General features: G+C 36.3%; 1 protein-coding gene across 1 annotated transcript in view; it reads right to left on the bottom strand.

The window, feature by feature from the left end:
• LOC110461607 (calcitonin gene-related peptide type 1 receptor-like) overlaps positions 1-21,987 on the bottom strand; it is a 64,473-nt gene that overhangs the window by 32,939 nt on the left and 9,547 nt on the right. Inside the window, exon 2 of the mRNA XM_021515146.1 lies at positions 1,724-1,843. Coding sequence (XP_021370821.1) covers positions 1,724-1,843 — 120 coding nt within the window. The remainder of the gene's footprint in view (positions 1-1,723; positions 1,844-21,987) is intronic.

Here is a 21,987-nt window from a genome sequence, read left to right as displayed (position 1 = left end):
GACATAACCTTTCCTCGCGTGGGACTCAATACCATCTTCCTGTTTATATAGGAAATTTTATATTTGATGTTCTAAATTTACATATTACTTTTCGTTCATTACGATTTAGCTTTAAAAGATATGGTTCAATATTAAACTGAAATTTGAATAAGGAGTAAACTTGCCCTCGCGAGGAGGGTTCAACATCATGAAACCAACTTTGAATGAATTGATCGCATAATCTCTGCTTAATGATATTTTTCAAGCATTGTCTATTAATTGTACATGATATTTGGAAAGTCCATAAATTATTAAATCCAGTATTGTTTAATATGTCTCGTATATAGGTTAACCATTTAAAACTTAATAAAGAATTCTGGTGCAAATTGTACATTAACTTATACATTACACTAGATAATTTCGATCCACCCGTTATAAGCTTATGCCAGAACATACCCATTCTAACACTGATTTCAATTTCTAGGGGATACCTTCCTAACTCACCATATACCATATAATTTGGGGTGCTCTTCCGAATGTTAAGAATTTCCTTACAAAACTGTAAATGTATTTTTTCGATACCTTTTGTATTTTCATAGCCCCAGATTTCACATCTATATAATAAAATTGGTGACACAAGTGCATCAAATAATTTCAGTTGAAGATCTTCAGGAATGAAAATATTTCTAATCTTAATATACAATGCATATAAAGCTTTTTTTGCTTCCTCTGTTAGTTTACTTTTGGCTTTTGTAAAAACACCTTTGTAGTTTAATATTATTCCAAGATATGTGTACGAATCTTGTATTTCTAAAATCTCATTATTTAACGTAAAGTGATGGTCTCTTTTACTTTCAAGGGTCCTAAGGACACCATGCATGCTCCCAGATTATAAATGGCCCTGGGGGCACCCTCCTCACAATCTACAAAAGGCCCTAAATACACAATACGTCCCGAGGACACTTGCCTACAGTCTGTATAATGGCTCTAAGGGCACTCTGTTCACATTCTAAAAGAGGTTAGATCACACTGATCATAGTCTATCAGCGGCCCTGAAGTCAACGTGATCACATTTCATTTACGACCATGAGGAAACCCTGATCACAGACTACAAACGGCAATGAGGGCACCCTAGTTGCAGTCTATAACGGGCCACAAGTTAACACCGTCAGTAAACATTAAGATATTGGCGACAAGATATGAGCTACTAGATTAGATATTTCAATTCAATGTGAAAATGCAAGCTATTACACGGTTGTGTTAACCATTATTTTTGATATTCCGTATCGCATTTGTTCAATCAAATAATTAATTTGCTATTTTGGGATTATTTGTCTGCCTCCAGAGCCATATTTGTCTTGTCAAATCTTTGTCTATGATTTAATTCAATGAGCCCAGAATCGATGAATTATTTCAATGGCAATTACACAATTTTCAAGCAAAGTAGATCGTACTTTTACGATGATATGTTCAGCAAATTAAATATCATATTTAATTTAATTTGAATTTTGTTTGTAGGCATGTATAAAAAGTATTGTTTAAGATTTTGAAAACCCTTCTGCAGTAAAAAGTATATATATGATCGTGATCTCTTTTCACAAGGAGAGCCCCATCCTTCATTAAATGATGTTTTAAAATGCAGTTGTGTGGTATTAGCTAGCTTACCTGTATAATTATGTTTTATCAATACGAAGCAATGGCTGTACAATTGGCATAGGAATTAAATGAAATATGAATCAATTACCTGAAGGAAGGCCGTACTTGTGTCGGAGAAAGGTTGGACAATCATGATAAATCCGAGTTCCTGCTGAAGTGTAATTCCAACAATCCCAGCCATCAAATGTAGAGTTACAGTACAGACCACCTGTAAGAAAGATAAGATGTAGCGTAACAGTATAGCAAATCTGACAGGGGAAAAAAGATGTTACGTTACAATATAGCCCACTAGGAAGGGGTATCAAATGAAGCGTTACAGTACAGTCAACATGTAAGGTGATAAAATGACGCGTTACAGTACAGCCATCCTGTAAGGTGATACAATGACGCGTTACAGTACAGCACACCTGTAAGGTGATAAAATGACGCTTTACAGTACAGCCCACATGTGAGGTGATAAATTGACGCGTTACAGTACAGCCCACCTGTAAGGTGATAAAATGACGCGGTACAGTACAGCCCACCTGTAACCCTAGCGCGCATTATGTTGTTTGCTTGCAAAGCTGTGTCATTCAAATAGATCATAAATACCATACAAAAACAGTTCAATGCTTAATTACATAGATAACTGACTGTTTGAATTATGAAGTGTTATATATTTACTCAATTTTCATTCATTTTAATTTGATTAATTCCTTAGTTAGGTTAATTTAATTAATTTCTTAGACTTTTCAGATATCAAAATATTCCAGATTCAAGGTTGAGTGAGTTGGTTTATAATGTCTGATAGATATATATCTCAAATAGAGATTATATTTAGAAATGAACTACAATAAACGGGAAAATGTTCGCCCAGAAATACAATTGCCTTTCGCCGATAAAATCTGTATTCGCCCGGTATGACTTCGCCCTTCACGTTTAATTTCTTTATATATTATATTGTTTAGTAATGTAAGCTGAAATGACAAATTTGCCCTCGATACGGAGGTCGAAAAAGGCGAAATTTAACTGCGGCGACCTTTTCCTTGAATACTTTGGTTTGGTTTAGTATAGTTTAACGTCCTATCAACAGCTATGGTCATTTAAGGACGGCCTCCCCTGTGTGCAAGATGCATGCGGGTAGTGTGTGCGCGTGTGTTTTGGAAGGCTGCGATATGTTTGTGTTTATCTCCTTGTGATAGCGCAGAACTGATGCCGACTTTATAGTGCTACCTCACTGACACATACTGCCGAAGACACCCAGGAGGACACCTCACCCGGCCACATTATACTAACAACGGGCAAACCAGGCGTCCCTATCCTAAATTGCTGAGCGTTAAGCAGGAGTAGAAACTACCATTTTACTTAGATAACTGGACAAGTAAATATTGTGATCGTGTCTTCACTCACGAGGTATGTATATCTCCTAGACTAGTTATAACTATCTATACTTATCAACTTATATTTACCTGTTACTCTGTATCTTCCAATTATTTTGTGTTTTAACATTGTTAACACATTGCTACGTATACTTTCTAATCAAGCATATATCGGACGTATGTTTGTTTGCTACGGTACCGGAAAATATAAATGAAGACCATGTACACTCATTTAAATATACTTAACCCATAAATTTGTTGGATGCGGTGTTTGAACAAGGTGATCAGATCGGCTTACGGCGACGCCAAATGTAGGTGTGCGAGACCACTATGTTACAATGTTAAAAACAACAGGAATTCATATTGCTGAGCAAGCCAAACTGTCCCCGTGAACATAACGATACCTTAGACTTGTTACGCCTGGTTCAATCTACCTCCTTAGATGCACAGGTAAACACCACTTGCTTACCAAAGGAGGCCAAAAGGCTGGCATTTTCGTAATCAAACTAATATTAGGGATAAACACACATCATCATAGTAATGTGTAAAAGCTTGGTACTTTTAATCCCTGACGCATTAGACATTGTGGAGTGGAAAAGCTGGCATTTTAAAGTCGATAATGATGCGAAAAAATACACTCGTCTGCAAAATTGACATTTTTTCTGTCAAATTACCTTTTCGTCTCTATGATAAATTGGACCCTCGTCAATAAGATTAAGTAATATTTTTAATGACCAGAGACTTCTTCCTTTACATATCTAGATCATAAGACTCTTATATCGTTGAAAGCGATCATATCACCTTCATTTGTGAAATATTACTGAAAGATCATTACTTCGTTCAGAATTTCAGTGTGGCTACAGGGTTCCATAGTCACACGCTGGATATGATCGTTGCTCTTGATACTAGCTCGTTAATGCAGAGTAAACCTAACGTTACAGACCTCCACCTATGTACGATTCTATTTGAACCCTATCTTGGATCATTTCTTCAAAGTCATTATATCTTCTCAGAGAACAAGGAAGACAGAATGACTTTGAAGAAATAAGTATTACTGGTTCGAAGAAATACAATAGTCCTTTAGTCACCGAGCGGTTGGAGTTTACATAAGCAGACACACACGGTAACAAAGATTGTTAATGTTATTCGGTTTGTTTGGTATTGATATGAAGATGACGTCTTCTGATCATGAGTGGCCACTATAAAGAGCACCCACTCTTACAGCCTGAACGCGGTGGTTTGGTTTGGTTTGGTTTTATTTTGTTTAACGTCCTAATGACAGCTGAGGTCATTTAAGGACGTGCTTCCATGTGTGTTGTATGCGTGCATGTGTATATGTATGCTGGAGATATGGTATGTTGGTGTATGTGCCTCCTTGTGATAGCGCGGTTCTGATGCCGACTTCACTGAATACCATGCCGAAAGCACCATGCACAGCATTCCGTCCGGTCACATTATACTGACAAAAGGGTGAATCAGTTGTTGCCATTAACCTAAATGCTGAACGTTAAGCAGGTAATAACACCTACCATTTTAACAGACTTTGGTATGTCCCGGCCTCGGGACAGAACCATTGCCTTACTCACATGGGCGTTCATCAGTAAAGCCAGTGTGGTATTGCCAAGCAAGGCGCTAGGAAATTAAAGGTAAAGTAGAAAGGAAGATAAAGATCCCAAATGTTGCAATGGAAACAGCAGATGTATTTTTGTCGCTTTTGTGTCCCCAAGTAGAGGGCACAAAAGCAAAGCCAATTCTGCAGGGGTTTCCGACACTAGTCGCCTCTTAAAATACACTTTTCACGTTCCCCGACCTGCAGCGGTGTTGGACACGGTGGCATTACATTCCATCCTGTCATATTTTATCAACAACCGGCATCACTGACACTGATTTAACACCATAGCTGATGAAGACACAGTAAGTGTATATTTAAGAATATAAGGAGGACAGACCATGAACCCTTCCTCGCCAAGCGGTCAACACCCACACCAAAAGAGAGGTATTGCCAAGCAATGAGCTAGAACAGCAAAACGTAGAAACGTAGGGGAAAATACAAAGATCAAAAGTCCTGAATTGGTTACAGCAGATTTCTGAAGAAAATGACAACCCTAATGTATAGAGGATATTAAGATCATATTGTTTGTGACAATGTTCTCGAAACTGCGCTTTTATATTATGACGATTTTGTTTGTTTATACTGGTGTGTTTTTTACAAGAAACAGAACCATCATGCTATTTTTTTATCTGCATTTTTATCTGACAATTTGATTATTAGGAGACTGGGGTTATGTGTGGGTGTATATATTTGATGTATATTCTCTAATCCGTGGTGATTTATGTTTAAGGCTTATCAATCATATTCAACAGTATATTACATGTAATTTAAGTGTACATACACTTAAGCATAGCTGAAGCAGGAGGGATTTCATTGGCAATTGGTACATAATGTAAATCTCATTTTAGATATGCTTTACCGGTCATTTATCTGATGGAAGTGACAGAGTCAAACCATTCTTACCATGGAAACATTACATATAAACATTATCTGGTTGTGTTAGGTGAACATGTTTAGAAATAGGAGGGATCGACAACGCCGCACCTTCCCATAAAGAAAAAACCACACCATGCACAGCTTAGGGAAAATATTTGATGCCCATGACTTAAGTCGAAGTGTATCGTTTTAAAAACATTTTGTGAAACTCATCACAATAGAAAATAGTAGCAATACCAGCATTTTTTTAAAAGAAAAAGTCACACATTCTCGATTCTGTGAATGATTTATCAGATAATGTCTTGAATAGTCAGAGTCAAATTCTGACGTCACATAAATAGCCTTGGTTTTCTTGGAAATTTGACAATGGTGTTAATGATCATTAAACCGATAACAATTACCGTGAACAGGAAGGAACAAGCTGTGTCCGATTCACTAACAGGCTACGTAATCAAATAATCGAACACCCTACCCAATGGCCTAAAATATGGAATTTTATTGATTGTCAACAATTATCAAGCATTGATCTTGTGTCACAACAGCCAGCAGTAATCGGCGGGCTATTTTCATTTGTCATTTAATATTTGAATGCAATGCTTCTTGCTTTTATAACACATCTGTCAAGTTGTTAACTGCAAAAGTATCCGGGTTNTTTTTTTTTTTTTTTTTTTTTTTTTTTTTTTTTTTTTTTTTTAAAGAATTCGACTTTTGATTGAATTATTATTTATTCCTTACGATTGTTAAATTTTGAAGGAAAACTAGCAAACAACGCTTAGTAAACAAAGAATAATTATCATTACTTCGCTTCTCGTGTGGAGCTATATCGTCTGCCTGCGTTCTAAAAAAGAATTACCAAGAAGATGAAACGGAAGTATCCGAAAACCACAGTTCGAAATCGAAATCGATAATATTATGGCAAAATATGAACAAATGAAAGATTCACACGGAGAACCATGGAAAAATCAAAGGAGAGTCTTTTGCCTCATCGAAGACACCGTCCATATATCCAAGCAAAGACTGTGCTAACATCGCGACCTCGGGTAATGACAACAAAACTACAAGGCAGACCAATCAGCTTAATATAAAACATTGACCTTCATATTTCACAATCAATAATCAATATGTCCCGATGCTGATATGACGGCCACCATAACACGTGTCCATAGCCTTATCAACCTGCATCTTTGGAAACCCTGTGTTGTAGGTTTGTCAATCAGCAGACGACATTCAACCAGGAAGTCATAATATTCGGAGCAACTTCTTGAAAACGGCTAAAGTAGAAGAGTCTGTATTGGCCTTGATTTTAAGCTCAGAAGGGTATAAACGATCAATGTGGTCAATAAAGTTCAATGTTATTCAAAATCAGCACATTATCGAAATATTTGGTAGTTTCTATTCCTGCTTAACGCTCAGCAATTTAGGAGTGGGACGACTGGTTCGCCCGTTGTCAGTATAATGTGAACGGGTGGGGTGTCCAGCTGAGTGTCTTCGGCAGCATGTTTCAGTGGGGTAGCACTATAAAGTCGGCATCAGTTCAGCGCTATCACAAGGAGACAAACACGAACATATCGCAGCCTCCCAAAACACACACGGATACACTACCCGCATGCATCTTGCACACAGGGGCGGCCGTCCTTAAATGACCATATCTGTTGATAGGACGTTAAACAATGCTAAACCAAACCAAACCAAACCTGTTTGTGAAACTGAATAACTTCTCCAGAAAAATTCTTGCCACCGAAAAAAGGGTATTGTCAATCAGGAACTCAGTCCTGCTCACAATATGGTCTTCATTATATTTCATTTTTGCCTTTCACAAAATATGGTCCTAAATGATGTGCCATAAATATTCATATCGCCGTTCGCCTTCCTTGGAGGTGGAGAAAGCTCCCATAACAAGAGAACGAGTGCGTTCCTTTAGTGTAGTATGAAATGTGGAAGTGTAAAGGATCGAAAAATCAGACGTGTTAATAAAAAAAATGTATTTTAGAAGAGGATCAAAGATTGACAAAAATATATTGTCAATTCTTTAAAATCCACATTCAATTCATTCCACATCTAGCGAATAAAGTATCATCTTGCTACTATAGACCTGGTTTAATAGAACTGAGAATGGTAATGAGATTGTCAGGTTGTGATGATTCGGAATCCTATACAAACGAGAAAGGTCCTTGTGGGTATTCAGAATGATTGCAATATAGAAGCATGGTTTGCTTGTAATTCGTTTTCAAAAAAATGGAAAATGTATAGGTAGGGTTTCCTTGGTTCCAGGGGAAGCCTAGCTCTTTCTGTAAGCAGGTAATGTAATAGGATCTGCAAACAAAGATTACGCTATTAGATGTTTTGTCTGCAGATACGTCCTGAATCAACAACCTTGTAATTAGTAACCATACAATTAAATGTCCAGCGGTGTGAGATGATTAATGGTGAATTTCTAATATAAAAATATCATTTGGATAAGCAGAATGTAATTAAAGATCCCCCTAGGTAGAGGTGTACATATGATTAAGGAAAGAATAGATTCAAGAATTGGCGACATAGATCCGGATGTTAGCAACAAGTTAAATTGATATACCAGTATATACAATCCTTCCTAATTGGCCTCCCGCCTCTTCAATAGCGACACCTATCTCATCAAAAATAGCGAAGATAGCACAAGTAATTCAAATGGCTGCAAGAAACGCATGCGCAGTGTCAATATATACGTTACAATGCAGATGAAATAAAGAAAGCAATAAACGAATTTTACAAAAAGAGGAAAGCCATACATCCCAAGCTGTATTCACAAAGAAGTCTTGGAAGTGGCAAAAGCTCCAGTGCTTGCCTCAAGATGTTACTAAACTGTGCGCCGAATCGGCTCAGATGTCAGAAATTATGGTAGCTTAAAATTACAAATCTACCACTAATTCAACTTGATTTGTCAACATTATATATATAAATATAAATAAATACCTTCCACGAAACCAACTACTTAGCTTGTCTTTGGTATGTGTATGATACAAACATGTCTCTACTGTGTGAATAAACAAAAGCTTAGTGTAAGCTCAATAACACTGAAACCGGGGCAAAACTAAACAAAAAAAGAATACCAATGTATTTACAAATAAGTAAATCGAACTCAAAATCTATAAAGCTAAGGGGACAACCTTATGGAGTACCACACTCTTAACGAAACTGCAATTTCAATTCAAAAGATAATATACACAAGACATAATATACACAAAGGACATATCTTAATCGAAACGCTCTGAAAGTACAAAAAGGGTAAGCCAAGGTGTTCCGGGATGTTAAGTATTCTGCTTTATCGACTATACCAATCATGTAACTTTTTGACATATACAAGTAATGCCACATCTTCGTAACATGACCGGGATGCTGACAACATATTCAAAATAATCAACTTTCCAACCACACAAACAAGTAGCATTTTCCAAATGATGGTATGATTGCGACTATAAACGTCAACATAGTTTTCATCAACCTGCATCTTCTGAAGTCTTGTGCTGTAAGTTTGTCAGTGAGAATTTGACGTCCTGAACAGAAATCTGTTATTCGGAACAAACCTTTGAATACGGAATCAACCAAAATATGTAAACGCGGCAGAACGGGAGAGCAGAGATGGTACTACCAAGAAAGAGAAAGACCAAGCTAGTAGAAGGGTAACGTAGTGCGGACATCGGGCGTACATCATCTGCACACTGTCTGTACAAAGAACACACAAGAGTGTGATTTATCAATTGATTCTCCCGTTTATAAAAAAAAATGCTATTAGGTTTAATTGTTTAATCAATAGTACGGAAGGTATATTTTGAAAGACCCGTTTAAAATCATAAACATTGTAAGTATTTAAGTCTAATCAGATTACCTTGCATTATATCTGATAGTAGTACCTATCTTATACAGCATTTTAATTATTGTAAAACTGTCAAGAATTGGGTCGGACGTCAAGGCACTAGAATAACCATAGAAACTCTTAAAGGGTGGCCGGTAGATCTGCTTGGCTATACATTATATCAATCGTTGGTTATAAAGTTGCAACATGAAAGTCATGAAAACACCGTACATGCATTGCAATTCCTTACGTTCCGACATTATGTTACACTATTTCTACTTGTTCCAAAACGTGTTGACCTAATGCAATGATTCCCGCATCAATAATTTGTAGGCAGAAATATGTCCCCATACAATCCAAATTATTAATAAAGATAGACATAAAATTAATCTTAACATAAAATGGTATTCACGAAGCCCGGCAGGAAAACATGAATCATACGACCCCACGAATATATCGAGTCTAGCATACGTAATTACAAATGCATAGATTCAGGCGAAAGTACATGGGAATCCTTCTCTAGCGTATACCGATAATAGCAAATAATATCAAACTATCTTAAGCTGCTATCATAAAGATAGAACATGTGTATTATTTACCGAAAAGAAGCAGGTCTGATGCGGCTATTCAACAGTCTTGTTAATCAGAGCAATGCCATGGCATTAGCAATACAGTGGTCATTAATGACTTAACGCTCGATATTCTGACCAAGATCATGTAAACTGGCGTCTTCAATCCGTATCCTTTTTATACTGCTTATCATGTGTGGACATATATTGATGGTATACGATGGCACAATGAACAGGAGAGAGTAGAAGTTGCATATTCCATATTTAATCGATATTAACGTTGAAGTGTAAATGATTTACAGTGCTCACCCCTTCCACTGTACTGCTCAGCGTTTGGCTGCCTGTGTAAGTGATATGCAATGTTTCCATCCTCCCATTGTATAGTGCAAAGATTGCTTGTCTGCGTAGATTGATATACAATGTTCCAATGTATATATATACATTTATGTAGCTTACTGCTTTTAAAAACATAGAAGTACATGTACAAAAGCCTAAAGAGGTTGTGAATGAGACAAACATCACTGAACTTGTGGATTTACAATGTGGTTTGACGCCTCACAAAAATACCGGAACAAGAATGATTTCCTCTTTTTAGCGTTGGCTATTGACATGCACCTTGTGTTGGGTGAGAGGTAATGAAAGCGTTTATAACTCCTAATGGTCACATTTCAGATTTGGTCGGAACTAAAAAAAACATAAATCCCATGAATAAAATTTAAATGTATTGATCTATTCCTAAAATTATGTTTTGGTTATAACACTTTCACTAACAATTGATTCGAGGAATTCACATCCTGCAGCTTCAGTGAAGATATGGTAAATAATCATTCTAATCCTGTTCATTGAAACCATGAGCTTACGTCAAGTACGGACTGATGTATATGGTGTACAGAAGGGCCAATGACTGGGCCATTCCCGTTTCGTGTACGATGTTCAAAGTGATAAATAAAAAACATAACATACTCTTATTAAACAACACACGATTTCTGTTTAAAATAAGCCATAAACACACATCAAAGTGGATCAGTGAAAGGCAACAATCGCCTTAGTCATATGTGCTTCTAAAGTTAATACTCTGTATTACTACTATTTGCTATAAAAAATGACAAGACTAAAAGCTGAAATTTGGTATTATGATGTAATCAAGAACCCTCCACAAGGGAAGATCCGTATACCCTTCCCACTCACCCTACCACTCTCAGGGGGGATCGCAAATTAACCCACGTTATTATGTCTGCCTCAGCTGAATAGTCGATTACAGATTGATATAGTATTCCCGTCATTTGCATATATTAACCAGACAAAACAATCAAACCGACTTATAAAGTGCAGTCGAGTTGAGAACGAAGAACAAAAGTCTGATTACAATGTTAATGCTGGTGATAAACAGTGTATAAATTAGGATATGTTTGCCGCAGTAATGTAATATCTACGGGACACAATACGTGACAGGTATACCAGGGTAAATTAGGATATGGTTGCCGCAGTAATGTAATATATACGGGACACAATACATGACAGGTAAACCAGGGTATATTAGGATATGTTTGCCGCAGTGATGTAATATATACGGGACACAATACGTGACAGGTAAACCAGGGTAAATTATGATATGTTTGCCGCAGTAATGTAATATATACGGGCAACAATACGTGACAGGTATACCAGGGTATATTAGGATAGGTTTGCCGCAGTAATGTAATATCTACGGGACACAATACGTGACAGGTAAACCAGGGAATATTAGGCTATGTTTGCTGCAGTAATGGAATATCTACGGGACACAATACGTGACACGTAATCCAGGGTAAATTAGGATATGTTTGCCTCAGTAATGTAATATATACGGGTAACAATACGTGACAGGTATACCAGGGTAGATTAGGATATGTTTGCCGCAGTGATGTAATATATACGGGACACACTACGTGACAGGTAAACCAGGGAATATTAGGCTATGTTTGCTGCAGTAATGTAATATCAACGGGACACAATACGTGACAGGGAAAGCAGGGTATATTAGGATATGTTTGCCGCAGTGATGTAATATATACGGGACACACTACGTGACAGGTAAACCAGGGTATATTAGGCTATGTTTGCTGCAGTAATGTAATATTTACGGGACACAATACGTGACAGGTATACCAGGGTAAATTAGGATATGTTTGCCGCAGTGATGTAATATATACGGGACACACTACGTGACAGGTAAACCAGGGTATATCAGTATATGTTTTCCGTAGTAATGTAATATATACGGGACACAATACGTGACAGGTAATCCAGGGTATATTAGGATATGTTTGCCGCAGTGATGTAATATATACGGGACACACTACGTGACAGGTAAACCAGGGTATATCAGTATGTGTTTGCCGCAGTAATGTAATATCAACGGGACACAATACGTGACAGGTAATCCAGGGTAAATTAGGATATGTTTAGGGCAGTAATGTAATATATACGGGACACAATACGTGACAGGTAACCCAGGGTATATTAGGATATGTTTGCTGCAGTAATGTAATATTTACGGGACACAATACGTGACAGGTATACCAGGGGATATTAGGATAGGTTTGCCGCGGTAATGTAATATCTACGGGACCCAATACGTGACAGGTAAACCAGGATATATTAGTATATGTTTGCCGCAGTAATATAATATCTACGGGACACAATACGTGGCAGGTAATCCAGGGTATATTAGGATATGTTTGCCGCAGTGATGTAATATATACGGGACACACTACGTGACAGGTAAACCAGGGTATATGGGAATATGTTTGCTGCAGTAATGTAATATCTACGGAACACAATACGTGACAGGTAAAGCAGGGTATACAAATGTATGCTTAAAGGGACATATTGTGAAAACTAATATTTTATTTATTGAATGAACGTGCTGCAAAGTTTTTAAAGGTGCCCCCAGAAAGGAGCCGGGCAACTTCTTACCGCACTATGAAACCAAGAAATATGATTCTAAGTCCGTGTTGAGACTTACTGAATCCCTTTAGCAGTAATTATTCATCATCAGAAGTTAATTGCACACATGTCTATTTTCAAATGAAGAAATATTTGTTAACATCTCGGCATTATTTATGGACACAAGGATACGGGACTAGTTCAACACCTTCTCTCAACCAGGAGACAAATATTCACGGGACTAATACCCCCTTTGAAATGTTTTCATAAAGTGCATGTATGCATTGGCTACTATGAAAAAAAAGAGATTTTTTTTGTGAAATTTCTTCTTACAACTCATTTTCTTCGACCACTTTCTTTAAGACCATTCAGGACATCGGTATATATTCATGTATACTCACTTTCCCATTTTCCATGTCTCTATACGCTTTTAAATTTACTAAGTCATATAAGTCATCACACACAATAAACATTTCTGGCAAAGCCAATGTATGTATATGCAGAATATGTGTCAGATATGGAACGAGTTAGATACACGTGTACTTGATAATCGAATGTTTTCAATATCTTTGAAAAGAGATCTAAGCACTTGAAAATGAACACATCTTTAAGCTAACTTTCCTTTTCTTTATTGCAATGATTGATTCTCTTCTAATGGGCTATTGACTTGTTTGACACAACTGCAGGCATGGGCTTTTTTAAATGTTATTCAGGACACAGGACATGCATTGTTCTAGTTACATATTCAGTACCGGTTCTGTCCAGGTAATAAATATTGTCTCGTCTCTAATTTCTGGAATTTGAATATGAACAGAAGAATGTCCATGCGTGGTAGTATAAACTTCTTTCTATTGTTCGAAACAGAAACCGTAGTCCCGGTCGCAAGCGCCATTTTTAAAACGAAAACAAATATATTTTTTCCCGTTTTCAATACGTATCCCGATGCTATTTGATGTCGTAAATTAATCATTTATATGCAAAAAATGTTGCATGATCATACATTTTAAGTCAACATGAAACTGTTGACACAATTCAGATTTAAAAGTTTTGTTATGTGATTTGATTTAGGTTCCCGCTCTTCAGTGTTTAGCATCATGGGCCCTCATTTTGATATTCTTAAATCTTAATTTTTAATCATAAATATTAAAATAAAATCATACCATTTTACTGTACTCGGGAATATTAAAAAAATAATTATTGTAAATGTAACAGGGATATTTATATTTATTGTGTTTAAGACTTTGAATGGATTTTAATATCATGAAAGGTCTTGGTGTAAGGAACCTTAAAAGGTTGTTTGGTAGTATAGTTGTGAGATGAAAGAATGTGGTGCGAGGACCCTTAATGTTTGTGTGTTACCTGTATGTAAGAATGTGTGGAATGTGAGTACTTTTAGTCACATGACATCAACGGACATTTTTATTGGTCATAGCTAACAACTGCATGATTTTTAACTTAACCAATATCACTCAGCACCAAGGCGTCGAAGGGTATATATCTACTTTTTATATCAGAAGAGATTTGAAGTATTACAAATGTAGAAAACTAGGTGAGTTTTTAACCATATATGTTCTATTATTATCATTTATATGTATATTCTGTAAGATATTATCAGAATATTGGTAAAATGTAATGTTTAAATTATTATTTCACTACAAATGTATTTAATCATAATATTCTGATTAAATGTAAAGAAATGGATAAAGCGTAAGTTTTCAATTTTTCCAGATGTATATAATTTCTGTATTCCAAATTATAAAGTGTAGTAATTAGTATTGTTTTATAAGGTATTAATTTATTTCATGTACAGTATGACATGTTGAACACTTGGTATTCGTTACAACTGCCGGTCATACGTCGATTATTAGACAAAGGAATTTCTGTAAACCCCCGCAGGATCTGTGGGGTAAGTTTGAAGTGCATTATCTTATATTTAGAGATATTTTGTATATCATAGTATAAGGTGATTTCATATCTATTGTATATTGATATGTAAAAGTAAATTCGGTATTATTGATATGTACATTGTAAAAATAATATTATATTTTTACATGGAGCGAATCAAAAACGTATCTATTCTAATGTACTATTATGCATGAAGTATATGTACGAGTTATGTCCCTTGATGTAAATAGACTATGTGAGAGTGTACTTGCAGGGTTTTTTAAACTACACAATAAAAGGCATAAAAGAACCCAACAGTGTTTTGTGGATTTTACACACGAAGATAGTACTGTAACATAAATATAATAGCGCACGTATCCATGTGATCCCGAGCACCGACAGAGAAAACAGATTACGCCGTAGCCGTGCTATACAACATCACAACAATTAACCCGTAGCAAAATCAAACTAACCAGGCACGTATCCACGCCTTCGCCATAAACTGCAGGATATGGAAATACAAAGTAAATTATCTCCGAACCATGCCCATATACATAACAAAATAAGTCTATCTGTGTCCCAACTTACACAAAAAAATAAGTGAGGTCAATGCTTTAAATCCTTATCCTAAAATATTCATCATTTCCTTCGATTCGATTTCAGCTTTATTCAACTTTGTACCGGCTGTCCTGAAGAAAACATGCACACTACTAATTGTTAGGGCAGTATTGTCTCCTTGGAATACATCCCACCTGCAATAATGCTTCCGTAACGTAATCCTCGCTCTATCTTTTGACCGTTTGGCAACTCTTCGCGTCATAGCTCACGCGGTAACGGTTTTCACTCGCTATCACTTCCCACGGCAAGCCATTTTGTTTCGATGAAATGGCGTGCTATGCGCATTCGTTACTATCTATGAGGCAGAAACAAAACGTTGGTCAGAGTGGTAGAAATTCCATAATTATCTTAAAATTATACATTTTTATGAATCTGTATAAGCAAAATCCGACCGTTGTATTCCATAAGGAGACTCACTTGATATGTTTATGTAGTATTTGAAAGAAAAAAACAAAAAAAATAATGTGCTTCACCTTGATGTCCCTTTAAATAAGCATAACCTACAGCCAAACTCTTATTATGCCATTGGACTGGTCGAACAATAAAATGAAGGAGTAAGGCAATATAGTAAATATATATGCAATTTGGTTTATTTCATTTCAATAAAACACTTACAATATAATTCACATTTACTGTGCACTTACATTATGACACAATTATAATTGATTGGCCTATAAATACCATATTAAATAAAATAGTCCGCTGACTGATTTGCACCGGTGAAATTACTTCTATGAAAACAAAAATGTTCTGTAAAACGCAAGTATCAGCAGATACGAGAGATGATTGTTATATAAAGAACTCATTAAGTAGAGTGCTCCGTTTCCGGAATTTGGTGATTCCTGCAGAGCACTGTACGCACAATTTATCTACAAAAAAAGGTTGTGTGTGAATAGAAGACTTTCCTATTTTCTTAAACATTGTAAAACGTCGATATCTTTGCTTCTGTAAGTTCATCAAAATGAAGCTATAAAGATTAGCAAAAGACACACATAGATGATTGTGTCTTTTATATTTAGTAATAGATTCAGTTTGCAAAAACTAATTACAAGGCAACGTACATCGTTTTTGCCAATCTAACACTAATTGGTAATGCTAGAGGCGAAACAGGTGGAATTCGAAATTAATCCTAATTACAGTTGAGACAGAAGGGTGTGGCGGTACGTAAAGCTTAGAGAAGAACTAGTTAATTTTAAGGTAAATTATGAGTAAATTGTGTATGTTTAAGCATTGAACTGTTTTCAGTTGGTATTTACGCGCAATATGACTGCAAATGCAAAGGCAAATCCAACATGAAGCGCTTGTGCACTTCATTGAATTTGCCTTTGTCCAGTTGGAATTCATATTTCCTATGAATGCCAACTGGAAGCAGTTCAATACTTAGAGGTTATTATATGACCACTTTGATATCATATCCCTTATCAGCCCGAGAGTCCCAATATCAGCCCGAGGGGCCAAAGGCCCCGAAGGCTGATATCAGGACCGAGTGCTGATAAGGGATATATCAAAATGGTCATATTATAAACTTTTTATCATATGTTCAAGTAACAAAAAATCAAGCCAACAGGAAAAACAATTAGATAATTTTATCAACAATGTAAACTGAAACAGATTATTACAAGATGATATTCAGTCAATTCTGATTAAATATCGTTTCAAATCGCTGCCGTCAGTAATTATTAGTCCGACTACTACTATAGTATTCATTGCATATGAAACGCCATGATTTATTCACTCTCCGAGTCCGTGATGACACTCACTCTCCTTTTCTTTAAAGGAGTAGGCCAAGGGTTAAAATTGATTGTGAATGAACCGCCATTTTGTTTGTTGACGTCTGCTCAGCACACTGTCTAAGCAAAAAACCAACTGACAGCGCAAATCCGGATTTTACTCGGAACGCTTCGTGTGCTTACAATATCCAGTACAGAAGTAGAGGTGTTCCGAACATGGGGTGCATTACGAGAATTGTTATCGCATGGGGGGTGCATTACGAGAAACTTATCACATGGGTGACCGGAAGTGGTATCAGGAGTGGTCAGAAGTTATCAAATATGCAAAAACACTCATATTCTGAGTAAACATATGATAATCATATTTACCATTTTTGGAATCTGTTAATCTTATAAAATATTCAATAAAACTTATTATTTTTCAGCATTTAGTTATCAAATAATGTATGTATCGTGTATGCTTGTTCAATGAATAGAACAGATATCGCCCGGGAAGGGTCAGTGGTATCCCCGTCATAATAATGATGAAGTCAACAATCGGTCCATGCATATGGCATTCATAGCCAATATGAATGCCAACTGAATTTGGTAGAGTTATATAGTGGCAACGCCATACGATGGTAAATATTTTGATGTGTGACATACTCAAAAAAGATAAAACGTTGAATTGATACGTGTTTGTTATCGAAGAATCAGCTCATTAGGAATGCGTTTTGGTGTGTATACCACGTGTTTGTAAGGCAAGTGTACAATCTGTATCTGTACGGTAAGTATTAAACTTGAAATCCACAAGCGTGATTCAATTATTGTGTTAGAACAAAAAGCAATTGGAGAAAGCCAATGAATAAAAAACAGTATCGATGAAACGAAATATGAACAAAGGAAAGATTTACAAGGAGAGCCCTGAAATAGAACAATGATATTACGAGCTGGCCTTCCAAAACGTGTTATCTGCTTCCTCTACTGTAAATCTAGGCAAATGCGGTAATGTTTCCCAAAGAGATTATGGTGGTGACTATGAACTTATTCTTCGTCAATCAACATCTATTGAAACTGTTTGTTATTAGTTTATCCATTCGGCATCTACTACGGATATGGAGATATAACGAATCAAGTCGGCGTGCATTTGAATGCAAATGGCTGTTCCGTATGATATTAACGGCAATTATTGGAATACAGTTCAATTATATATGTACACAAACACTGAAACGTCACTCGTTACGTGAAGAAAATTGAGGATTTGCGGATAATTAAAAAAGGTATGGTGTCGTCAAAAGCTAAATCATAGTAGATGTATATTGTTGTATTGTTAATAGAACCTGTATAATCGTATTGATACAAAACCCTATTTACACACCAAGCATTATCCTTTCCCCATCTGGGAATATCAGAAAGAGACTTTACAATCTGTGATTTCTCCTGTTTATAATCAGATATACGAGAGGAAGGTATTCACGTTACTGCACAGTTATCTGATCATAGCGTTGCTAAGTTCACAGCCATCGGACGCCGTAACATCCGATAGCTGTAAAAGAAATGATATTATCACGAGAACTAGATTGGGATGCGACTTAATAGTTTGATACCGAGCGCCAGTCTTCTCCAGCTGTCGCAATAGCAGATAGTTCTTGACACATCCTTATTTCGGCAAGATAAATTGATTTTCCGGGGAAAAAAGGAAGATAAACGATTCACACTTTCTTCAAAGATTACAGGCACAATATGTAAGTCTCGGTTTGAACAGAGATTTCTATAAGCCGTAATTAGAAATAAAGTTTGTTTCTTTCAGTATTGCATGAAGCCATTTTCTGTGATCCAACAAAACGACTAAAGTAAAATAGTATCTGCTAAGCGTTTGTTCACAATAAAATATGAAACAGACATAGACACAAACAGAAAGAGAGGCATGGTGGAGCAGAGAAGGAGAGACAAGATGGAAGAGATATGAAGAAATTGAATATGATTTGACAATGAAATACGGTGTATGTAAGAAATCGTTGTAAAAGAGATTATTTTTTTAAAATAGATAACTGCAGGAAATCTTTGTCGGTAGGGATTAGCCCAACAACACAGATTTCCTTCAGTTTAATCTCTTAACATTGTCGGTATTGGCAAAACCACACAGATTTCTTCTTCTTATACTTGTAAAATATGTCGATAAAGATTGGCCCAACAAAACAGATTTCATCGAGTTATATCAATAATCATTGTCGGTAGGGATTGGCCCAACAACACAGATTTCTTCGATTTCTATATATAATATTGTCGGTAGGGATTGGCCCAACTACACAGATATCCTCGGGTTATATATATAAACATTTTCGGTATAGAGATTGGCCCAAACACATCCTCTTGCTATAACTTATAACATTATGACCAACACTAGATACTACTTAACATTACTTGCACATAACAGAGTTGGTGTGAAGGTAGTCCGAATTATTCTGACGTTTTATCGACTTTTTTTCATATCGGTCTGTCGTTAATCGACGACAGACCGATATGAAAAAAGTCGATAAAACGTCAGAATAATTCGGACTAGTGTGAAGGAAGCGATGTGTTCAGATAAAAAGACTGAATTGGAGAATTGTACTCTGAATGACGGATATTAGATATAAGCTCACAAGAGAATGACTAAAGTACAATGTATAATACTGATTAAATCTAAGTTTTTGAATTGTACATATTTCTCTAAACTTGAACAATAAAAATTGAAGAAAAAGGAATATCAATAAAAGAAAAAGAAAACGGGAAAATAATCCACGATGATAAAAAGGCCTTGAGAAAAGCACGAAGCATGGATGATGACAACAAATTCTATGCAATATACATGTAACTTACAACCACAAGAACGCTTACTGATTAAATGAAGTTATATAAGAAAAGCATAATTTGTATCGTGACTAATTCGTAATCTGATATACGTCATATTTGATGATTTGATATTCCATGTCTGCCTTTTTTTTTTATTTCATAGCTATCAATGTTTTGAAACAATGTATAAAACTTGTTGTAAAGCCGTACACAAACAGGAACGTAACAGTTTAATGTATGTAACTAATAAGTAAACAAATACATGCACTTTTAGCACGGTATTATAAAAAAACATCCGCAGATTCCGGTAACCTTGCAATGTGGCCATAGTAATGACATTATATAAGCATTCACCACAAATTATTAAAAACCCATTGTACGCACATAAAAGGGATACAAATCCGGATTATAAAATATCGGTTACTAAATTTATGCACGGATTCTGCCTACTTTTTTCATCAGAACAAAGTCTGAGTATCGCCATTATGTCATCACTTCCAAATAATTTCCAAGCATCGATAGTAGTCTGAGAAGTCACTTCTGGGAAATGTCGACAAATAATAATGGGTGGAGCCCGAGTATTGTCATTATACAACAAACGTTCCAACCCTCTACATAGCCTGCGTAGTTTAAGTCAATATACAACTCTAACGTTAAATAACACAGGAAAAATTGAGCAAAAAAAATATAAAAAAGTATGATATTATACAATTAACCAATTTTTTTTTCTTGTTTTTTTTGTTATTGTTGATAGTTAATCATAATAAACTTTATGTATTTTGTTTCTTTCTGTTTGTTGTTGCTGGGTTTTTTTTATCATAATTCACGATAAAAAGGGCATGTATTCATGACAAGCTTCAATTCCAAAATAGCAAAAGAAACGAAAACCCTCAGGTCACGTGCTCTTCTGCATTAATATTTGTCTCGTGTTATCCGCATAGTACACACATGTCCTTTCTAAAGTCAATGTCGTGTTATTAATCAAAGTAATAAAACATTTTTATTCGGCTTATCAAACGTGTCTGCAAACATCTGGTTTTATTGAAGACGGACTGTTCAATCCCATCGTATCTAGTTATCGTCAGCAATGTCTCCATGTGGATCAACAGCTTTCACAGACACTAAGCCCTGGCTCAGTCACTACTCCGTGGAACTCCGTGGAAATCCCTCGGAGGTCTTAGTCGTTATACGGTTCCTCATCAACAGTGTGATGATAAACTGGACAGACATCTGATTGTCAGCATGGTGTCTGGGCGCCATCTTTAGAGTCAGCTAGCCACGTCACTTTGTTTTATTGGTATCTCTGTGTGGTTAATACATTTACACCACAGCCTTGTTCCACCTTATCGCACAATTAGGAGGTAAAAAGGGTGTGCTTACTTTCTAGTTATATAGGGATAGGCTTTACCACGCACGCTCAATACATTTATATATAGGGAACCCCTTTACCGCGCATGCTTACCTTCTTGTTATACAGAGTACGATTTACCGCGCATGCTCACTTTCTGGTTATGAAGAGTACGCTTTACTGCGCATGCTCACTAAATGTATATATAGGGAACCCCTTTACCGCGCATGCTCATTTTCTGGTTATAAAGGGAACGCTTTACCGCGCATGCTCAATTTCTTGTTTTAAAGGGTACGCTTTACCGCGCATGCTTACTTTCTGGTTATAAAGTGTACGATTTACCGCGCATGCTCAATTTCTTGTTACAGTTGTGGGATCGCACAACGTTACACGATGTGTGGTGTGCGCACGATGTGTGCACGGTGTGTGAACGGTGTGTGCACGATGGGCGAACGATAAAAAGATGGACGATCATTGCTTGCGCACATCTGTGCGCACGATGGATGGACGTTGTGCGATAACAATCGTGGTTGGTGTAAATTGAGGAATGCCTTAGCAATTTATACGGTTTCGTGTTTAATCATATAAACTTGATGTTTACGTATGTTTCTATATTCTAGCAACATCTATAAACTTATCTTTCTGTCTATACATTCTTATATTTAGAAATTGTGTTTTCTGTGTTTTTAAACAAACTTAATCGACACAAGTAAAATTACAACACAATCCCGTATACAGGTAAACATAACCACTTTGTACATGTACCTGGACCGTAGTTTTCTC

This window comes from Mizuhopecten yessoensis, unplaced genomic scaffold (assembly GCF_002113885.1).
Source record: "Mizuhopecten yessoensis strain PY_sf001 unplaced genomic scaffold, ASM211388v2 scaffold10641, whole genome shotgun sequence".
In the NCBI taxonomy this organism is placed as follows: domain Eukaryota; kingdom Metazoa; phylum Mollusca; class Bivalvia; order Pectinida; family Pectinidae; genus Mizuhopecten; species Mizuhopecten yessoensis.
Note: the sequence above shows the minus strand (reverse complement) of the source record. Positions and strands in the feature narration are given on the sequence as shown.